Source organism: Python bivittatus, unplaced genomic scaffold (genome assembly GCF_059951505.1).
Source record: "Python bivittatus isolate LINGU-HERP-01145 unplaced genomic scaffold, Pbiv_v1 ctg000020_np1212, whole genome shotgun sequence".
NCBI lineage: Eukaryota > Metazoa > Chordata > Lepidosauria > Squamata > Pythonidae > Python > Python bivittatus.
The window spans coordinates 99315604-99329424 of record NW_028277030.1 but is presented as its reverse complement, the minus strand read 5'-3'; the positions used below and the strand labels follow the sequence as shown (position 1 = coordinate 99329424).

At 37.7% G+C, this 13821-nt stretch overlaps 1 protein-coding gene across 1 annotated transcript in view; it reads right to left on the bottom strand.

Moving 5' to 3' along the window:
• Positions 1-136: 136 nt before the first annotated feature.
• The window catches only part of CMTR1 (cap methyltransferase 1), a 51723-nt gene continuing 38038 nt past the window's right edge, over positions 137-13821 (bottom strand). Inside the window, exons 20-24 of the mRNA XM_007434526.4 lie at positions 13746-13814; positions 12614-12661; positions 11320-11432; positions 9427-9535; positions 137-3926 (exon numbers count right to left, since the gene is read on the bottom strand). Of these exons, the coding sequence (XP_007434588.1) occupies positions 3791-3926; positions 9427-9535; positions 11320-11432; positions 12614-12661; positions 13746-13814 (475 nt within the window). The 3' untranslated portion in view covers positions 137-3790. The remainder of the gene's footprint in view (positions 3927-9426; positions 9536-11319; positions 11433-12613; positions 12662-13745; positions 13815-13821) is intronic.

Here is a 13821-nt window from a genome sequence, read left to right as displayed (position 1 = left end):
TGCTCTTACCTCCTTGCAAGTAAATAAATTGCCTGTGTGTCTGATGATTTAAATCCTTTTTCCTTAACATTATTTAAATATCAGGACTCTGCAAATTTCAGAAATGACTTGGAAAAAGTGCTTCAGACCTCATGTGAGCTGAGCACCTCTCTATTAAAGCAGCCCATTTTTCAGTCTTCCACTTAAACCTGAAAAAGATACTACTGCCTTAAGGAGTCAACTCATCAAAGGCGATACCACTCTTCAAGCAGCCTCACTAGCAATATAATCAGGCATTTTGAAAATAAAACCCACTCCATTTTTGCCTAAATATCAGCTGTGCAAAGCATTTGAAAGAACTACTTCAGAAAGCCTGTTGACACCAGCAAAGCACCCCCCGCTGAAGTGCTGAGGAAGCTGTACTGTTTAGAACTCCTTCAATAACTGCACATGGATGTGACTATCAGCAAAGTGGCTGTGCATAAGCAGACATTGAGATAGCTTGTGAGGCTTCCAAAGGACGTGGCTGCTTCAAAGCTTTGAGGAGAACTGCTTCATTTACACTAGAGTTGGCTTTAAGAATCATTTATTTCAAATCTCTGTATACCCCAATCATATACTAGGGATGTGCACAAAACTTAACAAATAATTGTTTCAATCTTGTAAGAAAACAGTCCCCTTGGGACATTCCACTGGAACATCTCTTTCCTGCAACTGCTTAACAAAATATAATACTACATAAGAAACTTATGTTGATATATATTGCAAATCAAAATTATTTTGGCATATTTCACAAGGTAATTTTTTATCTGGATGAGCCTGTTTTCTATACAAACTTCTACCAACTGCATCTCCTAAAGTTTGACTACTACAGACTGAACATTTTCCAGTGGGGTTACAAAAAAGCTGCCTGTTTTCTGATGGGGCTTTGGCTCTAGAAGGGAGACACATATATCTTGCCCCAAATTTAACCTTTTAAAGCAGTTTTTCTTTCCCCTCACCCCACCCCCTTTGCCCTTGGGAAATTACAGAGACTCTGTAGCAGTTCAGTCTTCCATTATCTCACCAGCCATATCTTGTAAACCAATTGCTTAGGCATTCTCTCACACATGCACCCCTCTTGCACAGTTCCAATGCTACTGACAAGTGTTACGTACTCATTTAAGTCTATTCTGCCTTTTGTCTGAAAGCTAAAGGCAGCTTATAGGGTAGGTCTCCTAATGTTATCCCCACATCCACTCTGTGAAGTAGGTTGGGCTGAAACAGCGGCAGACCTAAACTCACCCAGTGAGCTCCTGGGACAAGTGGTGCCAGAACTTGTTCTTCCTCAGCCCAGTACGTATCACAGAGTGCTAGAATATTTATCTAAGCCAAGAACAAAACACATTACTAAATTACAAGGATTGTATTGGCAATACAGACAAAAAAGGGACGAGAAATCATCACAACTGATACACAGCTTCACAGAACACACATTGTAAACATTTCTTTCAGCAAGACATTTTTACCTCCTTCCCCTCACCTCAACCCTTCACAGACCAGTAAGAGAACAAACAAGAACAAGTTGAACTATCCACTAATCAAATATTTTCAATATTCTCTTTGTACTCTGGGCATTTGGGCTCTGAATCAATATGAGGTCATTTTTCAGTACTGGAATTAATTTTGTTCTAAAGTCTCCAGGTACACACTCTTTAAATAGTTAAGATTTTTAAACCCTTACAGAGTTTTCCTAGGAGAAGGCCACAAACCAGGACTCTAGTAGTAGCCAAAGTGAACAAAGTGAGGGCAGATATTTTGGGTACCACTGTGACTCCATACACAACATTATCTGCCAATCACTCTCTAATAATATAGACTAAAATCAAACTTGCAATGAAATCTTCCTTCTGAAATATTCTATTCTAACTTGCAATGAGGTCCTTAACTAGAAATATAACCTTAAAAATTGGTAACACCTGATGTAAAGGATTTAAAGCAAAATAAAATGTTTGACCTATTTGTTGTATCATGATGGTCAGGGAAGAAGGTGGCAACCCCCCCTCATCAAATTATTTTAAAACCAAGACTATGAACTCTAGATTGTCAAAGGTTATTTAATCGTTGTCACTTCCTATTGCAAATAAACAGTCAATTTACTGTTTTACCCTCTAGCCTGCTAAGGCAAACAAACATATTGTATGGGAAGGCAATTTGTTTTGAAACGTGACCCATTCTTGCCAAAAGAATCCTAAAAGCTAAAGCTTTGTTTTGGAACCCTCAAAGATGTTTACCAAATCTCAGAGATGATCCTCAATATTAAGTGCTTTTGTATGCTTCAGCCTTTGTGAGAAATGGGGACCCTTAAACTTCCATTCTTCCTGATAATATTTTTCAACAGAGGAATCTAGAAACAAGATAGTATGATGATGGCAATTAAGCTACATAACTGCTATTGCTAAAGTGCAGTATTAACCTACACTGTTCTTGAACTGGCTCTGAAAGACAGAACTATTTATTTTAGCTAAGATTCATTAAGATTTAATGGTAGTGTGCAAACATTCTGAATTCAAAATACTGAGAGTTCAAAAGATGTGTTTCAACCATTCTAAAAGTGTTCTGAGCTTGAAATGTCCCATTTTAAGCTCAAAACTATTTCAAACTTAAGACAGAATTGTTTTGAGCCTTGAACACTTCAATATGTCAGAACAACCATTCTGAACTTAGAACAACTCTTTCAATCTCAAAACATCTTATATTCAAAATATTTTGCCCACCCCTAAGGTCTGTGGAATTTAAAATTGGTTCTGTGCTGCTCAACTTGAATGGAGATAAAATCTATATAGAAACATCTACTTTCCCACAACTCAAATCCATTTTTTGACCATTTTCTTTGTCAAAAAGACTTGGATGATGCCTTCACTTATAGGACACCTCACATTTCTTTAAGACACAACCCAGGCACCACTTACTCAATCACACAGTCAATACCTTCCTGCCAATGTGTGCAAAGATTCAGTTTTAATTTTTTGAAAGCCAAAAGAAGTTGCTCTCTTTAGAAATATGCATTTTTTCCACTGGATCTAATCTATATAGTTCCTTTAAAGCAAATTCTCTAAATTCCAAATCTCCTTTACTTTCTGAAGGGAAAGTACTGGGTATAGAATTCAGAGAGAAAAATACTTGGACGGGCATATCTGAAGGTGGAGAGTGAGAAAAAGCATAATATATTTACTTGCATAGAAGCATAAAATCCAACTTTGATGAGAGTCACTATCGGCAATAAGCATATCTAAATTATTAATTCAAAAACTCTACCTGTCGGGTTTCTTCCTGCTAAGATCTGAACTCTCAGAACTTCTAGGCTGCAGTCACAAGCCAAATTACAAGAATCAAGTACACTTCCCAGTGAATTCACATAAAGAGGAACAAGAAAGAGTTACTAAAAGTATATTTGTTTTTCTGTCCTCATTTGAGTAGTTTAGCCAACAGTCATCTGGCCTCCAATTTTACAAATGCCAAGAGTCTTCTGTGCATCCTCTTCTTCCTTCGTTGCCTGCTAATACAGCCCAGATGTCAGGAGGGAAAAGCCCTAGGAAGATACAGTGAGGATCCATTCAGAAGAATGTGCACTGCTCCAGTCTTAGCACAGCCAGGAGCAGATATTTATATACTGTACTATTTTATAATCCAAAGCCTTCTCCTATTTCTTTTGGATTGAGTCCTTATCATCCAATCGGACCACTTTGACAAGTGTTTTTCTCCATGACTCCCTGCTGAATATTCCAGGTCAGGGTCATTCCCCATACCCTAAGATCTGACGAGAGAGTAATCACAGGGTGAAATGTTGTCTGATGAAGGACAGAACAGCTTCTTTCGATAGTTTCTCTGGATCTTCTCTTTTCTGAGAGTCATGTACTTTGATACCATCATCCCATTCCCAGAAGAGGCGACCAAAATAACAAATGCTGTGTGCAAAGAAGACACAAATCATTATAAATAGTTGACCCAACTGATGAAATACAATGCATTTATTTTGTTGGTAGATTTATATCCATCCTTTCCTGCAGGTCAGGGTGGTATACTCCGTCATCCAATTTTTACCAACAACAACTATAAGCGACAGGTTGGGCTGAAAGATAATGATTGGCATAAAATCACCTATGGAACCTCCATGACTGTGGGTCTCCCAGGTCCTAATCTAGCAGCTGAAATACTACCTGCACTGATTACAGGTATAAAGACCTCCAATCACAAACATTTCTAGTTATTCAAAGTAGCAGGGCAAATGCATGTGTTTGAGCCAAGTAATCATGGACTGTATCAAGTTAAATCAGAGAGTCCCACCCTTTGAGGGTCTGTGGACAAATTTTTTGAGAAAATATAAACATAATGACTATTAGAAGAGTTGGCTCACTTACAGAATGATTGCTATCATCAGCACAGCAACACCTATCACAGTAAGCAAATGGTAATGCTCAGGGACAAGTAATTTGTCCAAAATACTAACTGTGATGCAGCGAGGGGCCTGAAATATAAAAACACTCATCTGAATCCATGTTCTGCTCCAAAAGAATGCTCCCCGTTTCTCAAAAGATGAAACACTCATTTCGCAAACAGCACTCTTTTTACACTAGCCAATTCAAATTTCTTTCTCCCTCTGCCAGCTAACTCATATATGCCATGTTTGTCAACTTGCTCCTGCTAGCAGACCTGCCTCTATGTGCCCCGCACTCCAGGGCTCTTTCCCATACATATCCGCTTCATTTATCATTCATTTATGGCTCCCTCTTTTCTTCAATCTCCCCCCATTCTTTCATCAGCTCTACTGTCCATCCTCCTCTATCTATCACCTTTTAAATCATGACAAACAGTCATCACTGGGTCATCTCTCCCTTTTCCCAGCTCCAAACTTGTGTCCACCTAGAATTAAAACATGTGCAGGGAAGGTCCACTGAGAAGCAGCAAGCACACAAGGCTGTAAGACTGTGAGGATTTTTTCCCTTAAGTACAGCAAAGCAATCCACCACTGAGAACCACAGCATGGTGGGCACCATGACAGGCCTCTGGGAACACCACACAGGTGATATCAGAGTTAAGTAGTAGAATAAAACTATGTTTTAGAAATAACTTCCACATCACACTGAAGCTCTTTTTATAGGCCTTTGGCATGATGTGCATTTTTTTCTCTAAAAAGAAGCAAAGTATATATACTTAATGATCTCTAGCCATTTTTAAACCTGATGAAATATCAAAGGGACATAAATTCTGTGTATAACTTCACAAATTAGATTATTTCTTATTCTGACATTTGGTTATTTTACTAAATCTGTATTATTTAGGCCAAGACAATCCCTAAACTTAATCACCTTGTTCCTAAGCTGCTACTATGGATTAATGATAGTAAAGGAAAAGAAAGAGCGATGGGAGAGACAGAATGATGGATTATTCATCTGAATGGTTGCTTTTATTCCTTTTTTTTTTTTAATGACTGTATGCAAATGTATTCCAGAGAATTGTCTCTGAAATAAAGGAAACAGTAGTCTGAGGAGTTTATGAAAGTGTCACCTCTTCAACCTTTATGGGCACAGCAACCAACTCTAAAAACCAGGGGCAGGGGGAGAAAGAATCAGAAGTATGGCTAGGAACTATGGTAGGTTGCACTTCTTACAGCAAGGCCTTCCCAATATCTACAAAGTAAATGTTCAGGCAGTCCACATAGTCTTACTTTCTATTGCTTCACACAACTGGACTGAGTTGATAAAACATTTAATTTATTTTATGGCATTATCTTTACATTTCCCCATGTAAGTCCATCGTTAGCAAAGGGGGGTATCTGCTGTCAACTCCAAATTGGAATGTCTATCTTATGTTGGATTTGCAGACTCAAAGCATTAGAAGTCAGTATCTGATCAAATGTGGAAAGTTTTTTGTTTTTACTTCCAGTGCCTTAATTAAATGCCTAACTTCACCTAGATCAAATATTTTGCAGGATCTGAAGGACTGCTATTACAAAGACACCCAGTCAAACCTAGAAATAGAAGAGGTTTTAACAGAAACTGTCTTATTTGTGTATCAAGTCAGAACATGCATGGGTAAGATGAGAGCCCACACACAGAGATTGAAAATGTTAAGGCATCTGCAAGGGAAATGAAGTAAACTCACAAAAATATATGAAAATGCCTTACACAAAAAGATCTGACAAACAAAATAAATGCAGTAGGAACTGTAGCAATATTCTAAATAAAAGAAATTGCATAAATTCTGAACTTTTTATACATACTCAAACGCATGCACACACACACAACTCTCCCTTATTTTAAACTGTCTTACTGAACAGGTATTCCTAAGCACAGATTCTCTCCTTGGTTTGAGACTGCTGGCAAACTGTATAAAAACCAAGTACCTCTTTGCAAGAGAGATAACAGCCGGGTCCAACAATTACTGGCATTTAATATTCACAGCCTATTTAGTTACACTATTTTAAGAGATTGATTATTGGACTCAAAGCATTGTGACAAGAATATATATCAGTGTCTAATTATAAACACATTAAAGCTCACATGGTAATGCAATGCATCCATTACTAAAATCACACTTGGAATAGCTCTAAAAATACCAGGACTGAAGAAGCTTCCATTTTCTAGTGAAGTACTGTCAGGAAAAGTGTACAATGTGATGGTAAGAGAAGGAGAAAAGTGTGTACAAAAAAGTGTGTTACTGCACTTAGACACCAAAGAAAAATAAGCTCAAAGGGTTCACAGTTTGTGTCAAAATTCATCAGTAAAAGAGGAGGAAAACTAGAAACAAATCAGGAACAGATCACAAGTCTTGGCAGTCTCGGTTGCAAGGACTAGATTCGCCTTGATTAAAAAGAGAAACAAAAGTGAAAATGAAACATTTACTGTACTATCCATCCATCCATCCAGCTACTCCTTTACACTTTGAATAAAATTACAAAATATCTGTATCATATATTGCAGATATCAAATATTCAACTTTACAAGAAGGATCTGATGGGCAGGAATAGAGACCCTTATAGATGAAGGAAACGGCAAAATTATAGAGATTAAAATGACAAGAATAGGCAGGGTATATCTGTCCACAACAATGTGGCTGCAGAAATTTTCTTGGGTGCTCCCACTAGACTCTCCTTCTTATTAAATGTTTTTTTTCCCCAGATTCTTTTAATTTAAAAAATGGGAAGCTGGCATGCTGCAAAGCTAAGCACTAATCTTTAGGTTCACCTTTCTTGGAAAAATGCATCTGAATGTGAAAATAAAGAAGGGGATGGCTGCAGCCCACTGTTCTGCTTGAAAGCATACCCATCTGCACACTTTCTACACAGTAGGAAGCATGCTGGAAATCTAGAAGTGATGGCAAGAAACAAGATGGCAAATAAATGAATGTTCCATGAATACCCATAACTGTGATGGCAACCTATCTCCACTCCCACCTCAAATAATAGCAATATTAGAAGAGCATCCTCACCAAGTTCTCAAAATTTCAAAAGTGCAAATATCAGCTAAAAGATTTCCTGTCCCTGGCATGAGACACAGAAAGGAGTGGTGTGACAAATGGCTGGTGGGGAAGAGAAAATAGTTACAAATTAGGACCTAGTAAACGTGTTTAAAGTATTCTGGGAAAATTGAGAAAAAAAGTTGTTCTTAAATTCTTACAGAAATTCACTTGAGAGAATCAGAACCCCAAAGTTACAGAGTAAGAAAATGGAAAAAGCAGATAATAGAGAAAATTGGAGAAAGCTTCTTCAGAAAGCTATGAATGAGAAGAGTATCTCTGAGGAATAAGCCTGTACATCTCCAGCTGAAAGGAGAGAATCCAGCCCTCCTTTATAGCACAAAAGCTTGATAGAGGAAAGTGAATGGTCGAGCACATTTCTTACAGAAAGCACTTGCAAATTTAAATGAAGTCCACAAGATCAAAGACTATCATCTTAAAAGAACTTCAGGCATAACAATTTTTTTTCAAAAATACAGAACAAAAAGATTGTGAAGGAAAATGATCACAACTGACTGAAAGCTACAGAAGCTCCACAAATTTAAGATCATGAAGGGATCGTATTGGTTGTTCGAATGTTCACATCTTTGTTTCTTCCTTGACTGATAGAACTATGTTCTGAGTGAACTCCTCTCAAATTCTGATCTGGGGAAGACATTTTTCTAAAGAACTCCCTCCTAATAAAATGAGCAATTAAACTTACATCAAGTGAGGAAAGAGACAATCCAATCCAAAATACAGACTGAACAAGACAGTCTGCAAAATTTACCTATGTGCAAGCTGTATAACAGCCTGCAATTTAACTTCACAATCTCTTCTACAAAATGTCTTTAATGTGCCAGATGCGGAAAAGTGATTTACAACTGCAAAGAAAGCTCAGACATCCAAATGTGGTTCTTTGATGAAAGGAAGAATGATTATAAAAGCATAGGAAAGAAGCAAGGAAAGAGCTATGAATTAAAATATAATTTAGGGCCATTATAAATTATAAACAAAATATAAATGGAGTCCAATGATGTAAAGAGATTAACTGAAAAACAGATGATGCAAATGCAAACAGCAAATACAATAGGTGGTAAAATCTATAATAAACTAGCATCTGGACTTTTAAACCAAGAAAGTAAAAATGAACAAAAACAAACTTTCTTCTTACTTCTTTCTTAAAGTTGGCAGGACTTCAAATTCAGAACCTGCAAGTCACTCTCTTTGACCAGCAGGTTATTCTGCAAGATCCAGCACAGAAGCAAACTCTTTTGTTTGGAGTAATGAATTAAAAATGCACGTCTCTACTTTTGTTTATGTGACTTAATTATCTTTTAATTGCTATTTAAAGGTATTATAGGCATCCAGAATTCCCAACCACATGCCGCAAGCGTTGATACAACACTGCCTCCTCTTGGACAATTCCTACACTTGAAAACCAATTTCTGGCTTCCAGCTGTTTAAATGCTAATGCTTCTATCCTGCAAAGTTTTACCAATTTCAACAAGAACCTAATAATCATCATTCTCTGAAGAGACTAAAGAAGCTTCAGCATGAATACAATACTATTCTGAAGGTGTCTGTTACATAAACCAATCTAAATCACATTGAACGTGCAATGTTCATGAGAAATAAATTACTCCAGTCCCCATGTGAATTTTGTTTCACTTTTTTTCCTGTCATAAAAGGATGGAAGCTGACAAGAACCTGGATCCAACCTGGCATACATACCAGAATCTAAAATATCTCACCAGACTTTATCAGACAAAACAAATTCAGCTGTAAGGAAAGCAATGCTTTGGAAAGCATATTGGTTCAGAATTATCTCACAGGTTTTTGTTTGCTTTAATTGTTTTTAGAAATTACAGAACAGAAGGGAAAATAAATAAATAAAAAGTTATGATGTAATGCTGCACCTAGGCTTCCCCCACCTGGAGGAATTGTTACTGTTTGCAATGCAATACTCACTGAAATGGTGCAACAGATTCTGGAGGCAGTTCGTATGTGGCATGTTGTGTTGCCTTATTGTAGAAAAACTTTCTGTTAGAGGTTTTGCTGAATCCCATGGTCCAGGGCTCTTTGAAAAAAACCAAAAAGATGGGATCAAAAAACAAAAGAGGAGAAAGAGACACATCAAAATTTCTGATTGTATTGTTCCTTTGTAGTATTTTCAGCAAAGATCTAACGTATAAACTATTGTTTGGCTAATGTGGCATAAGAACATCAAAATAGACAGATAGGTAATTTCCCATAGAACAGCAGCCATGCAATAATCACATAGAGGAAATCTGTAGGAACTCTTCATGCACAGGACCAACTAGGATGCAACGTTTATGTTGAACTATTCTTGCATTTTAAAATGTTCTAAAAATGCTTTACTTAAGCAACAGTTTAGCCAGGGCTGTATCTAGGGGGACAAACTTTTTCTTCTCTCAGATGGATAACTTGTATCTTTCATAATGATTACTCTTTTAAAAAATAGAATCATTTTACTCACAAAGAGGATAGCAGGTAAAAAAAAACAGACTTCAGTTCAACCATAGCAAGATTGAGTGGCTGTGGGGTTTGGGCCCTCTGATTCTAAGGACTCCCTATTTTTGGTCCTGGATGGAATTGCACTCACCATGCAGAACTGGTATGCAATTTGAGCACCCTCTTGTACCCATTCGTGGATTGGGAGTTTTTACTCACAGTTACTCATGCTCTGGTGACTTCCCATTTGGGCTACTGCAATGCACTCTACGTGGGGTTGCCCTTGAAAGCCACCCAGAAGATGCAATTGGTCCAATGCAGCAATGTGAGCAGGTATGTTTGGTACACTCATGTAACACCACTACTTGTGAGCTGCACTGACTTTCTGTAAGCTTTCAAGGTGCTAGTTATCACCTATAAAACCCTTCATGGCACAGAATCAGGTTATTTACAAGACTGCCTGTCTCCAATTATCTCTGCCAGTCCCATTAGATCGAACAGAGTGAGCATGCTTTGGGTCCCTTCTTCAAAGATATCTAGCAGGATCCAGCAGAAAAGCCTTCTCTATTGCAGTGCCTGCCCTGTAGAACAACATTCCCCTTGAGTTTCAGATGGCCCTGACTCTTCTGTCCTTCCATAAAGCCTTAAAAACCTGGTTCTTCCCCTGGGTATTGAGCCAGTTTATTACTTTGCATTCTATTCTATTTTTAATTCCTTTTTTTCATATGCAGTATCTACAAATTATAAGTTGACCAGAGTAGCTCAGTAAATTGGTGGCCTTATAAATCAAATTAAATAAATATTTTAAAAAGAGACTCCAGCTAAAATCATTGGGGTGACTCAAAATATAATTAAAATATGCTCTGAAGAACTGAATATAGGCAACATCTTACTCATCCAAATACTTCAAGAACTAAATTCTCTGTATTTTTTAAATTCAGAAACAGCCTTGCTTTGAGCTCAAAGGGGTGTGAAATGGTTTTGTGCTAGTTACTAATGATGGCTGGTAAGGAGCACAGATAGCATATGAGGAAGAAGCTAATTACAGCAATCGTCTTCCAGAAGTTTAAAGTTCTTTTCAAGAAAACATACAGAAGAATCAAACAAGCTCTCCCTCAGCCCCTAACATTTTCTGTGCATAACACCACCTCAGCTAGGGAGAAAAGGGATTAAAACATAAAAAGAGGGCAATAAATCAAGAAGTAAATCCATGTTTTTTTTTCTCATTCTAAAAGCAAAAATAATAAAGTGTCCTTACTTAAATTTTCTCAACATCCCCCCCCCACACACACACACACAAAAGTGACACTGGTCCAACCACAGCACTCAAATTCCAGTCCTTAGATTTGACTACTATATCAGACTTCGTATGATTAGAAATTGATTTACCGCTGACAGTCCGAACGATGTACAATCCAAAAGGTACAAAGTGCCTGTCATCACGGCCGGTATAGGATAGCCGCGGGATTCCACCTGAGCTTTTGATGACCTTCATTTCTAACCTAAGTTACCAAACATATGGAGAGAGAGAAAAAGAGAAAGAGAAAGAGAGAGAGGGAGGGAGGGAGGGAGGGAGAATGACCAAAGATAGAGTGCATAAACTGTAAGAATCACAGAAGCTGAGAGAGCCAATGTGGCTTGGTAGCAAGTACACAGGACTTGGACAAGAGATGTAGTTTAAATTCTTGTACAATATAAACTCAGTGTTGGCCAAATCAGTAACAAATCCTTCGCTGTCCATCAGAAATAGTAGTTTATCTTAGACAGATGCTGTAAAGATGAAGAAATCATGGGGCAGTTGGGTCCACAAATTTTGGATGATGCTTGGTACCAATTAAAAAAAACTCTAGAATTCTACCCTCCTCCAAGGATTGGGGCCTTGTCCCTGACATTATGATGCACCTTCCAAACTCAACATGAAAACCTGTGACAAACACTCTGCTGGCTGCATATTCTGAATGCTCAAGAAGTACAGAGCCAATAGAAATTCCAACATCTGTCCATAATTTGAAGTATGAAATTTGAGGAAATAACCTTCCCATCCAATTCTAGAGGTCAGTAAAACCTTGAAGCCAGTCACATTCATCACAGGCTGGCTGAAGGCCCACAAAGGCTTTGAATGAGGGTATCAAGGGACTCAGAATATTATGAAGTATAATAAACATGAACATTGTGAGGAGAGCTATGGTCAAATTCTTCCATGAACCTCTGCCATAAAGAAATGCATGGCTTAAGGAGGAAAAATGATGGGGATTTTGATGAATTATTTTTTAGCACTAACTAGGATTGCATACAGATGACACTGATCTTAAAAAAAAACAGGCATTTCTCCTAGCAGTTAAGCATCTCTCCCGCTCTTGTTTTATTATCTTAGGGAAAAGTGATATCGCTGTACCACTCTGTTGTTGTTTTTTTTAACTCTGTTGATTTGGCTACAAGGAATAAACAGTTTTCCTTCCACTAGTCTATACATTTTCTTTTTCTACATGCTGATCAATCAGAGCTTAATAATACTGCTTTCCAAAACAGTAACAGAATTCTCACTTTTCAATCTGCAGAATTATATTATTATTATTATTATTATTATTATTATTATTATTATTATTATTAAATTTGTATGCCGCCCATCTCCCCCAATGGGTGACTCTGGGGGAATTATGTAAAAGAAATTCTGAGGACTTACCTAAGAAAGATCTTTTCCATGTCCTCTAGCCTGTACACTTCTTTCACTCTGTGGAAAAAAGTCAATGAGCTAGATAGGTAGGCCTCCAACCTCACACTATACCTAGGCTTCCTATAGCTCTTTTAGACAGAACATGGGAAGAAGCTATGGAACTTCTGCTGAGTATTTTTAATACCTTGCCCTTTAAGTATATGATAATCCCACAAAAATGAAAACCTGTAGCCTTCATGATTAAAGAGAAAAGACTGAAAAAGACTAAAAAATTGTAAAGACAATATAAAAGATGTCATATAGAGTAACTGCATATAATTATTAAATATTTTTCATTCTAAAGGTTATTACAGAATTGAATCTATAGATCTGAACATTTCTGGACTGCAACACCACCAATCCACTTGGTAATTCTAGGTAGCAAAGTCCAACAATTCTGCTGAGCATGAAAAGATCTGTTAACCTTGCCATAAACTGTTTCTAAATCAGAAAAATTCAGAATTACTACACAGCTTGTGTACAGAACATTAAATCTGGCTTTTTCGAAGTGTGCTCCAGCAAGTATTATAGATGCTAAATCCAAAAAAGCCTCTCTTTTTTTTTTTTTTTTTTTTGGTGTCTTCGAGTCAGCATCAACTCCTGGCAAACGCCTGGAGTTTTCTTGGCAAGGTTTTTCAGAAGTGGTTTGCCACTGCCTGCTTCCTACGGCTGAGAGAAAGTGACTGGCCCAAGATTACCCAGCCAGGTTTCATGCCTAAGGTGGACTAGAACTCATAGTCTCCCAGTTTCTAGCCTGATACCTTAACCACTACACCAAACAGGCTCTCTTAAAAAGGCTTTACTTCACAAAATCTGCTTATAAAGTGGCTCTTAGTGATGAATGGGTGCTGCCTCCATCTAGCCTTCTACCTTGCCATGGAATTTTCACAGACTGTGCCTTCAGTCGTCTTTCCAGGAGTAAAAACAGTTTATTTCAAACCAAGAAACTCATCCCAAAGTGAACTGAAAAAGCCTTCTCAGAAGAGCAACCCCACCTGTTAACCTTTGTGACTGTCCAATGGCAACAGAGCATGTCAAACTATTCATTATACTTCACCCTCACAACCTCAAAGCCAACAAGAATCCAAGAGGACTCATTCACCTGATGGGGCTCATATCTGGGCGGCTAGGTTTAGAGACAGCTTTCACAAACTTTTCTGCCAGCTGAATTCTGTAAC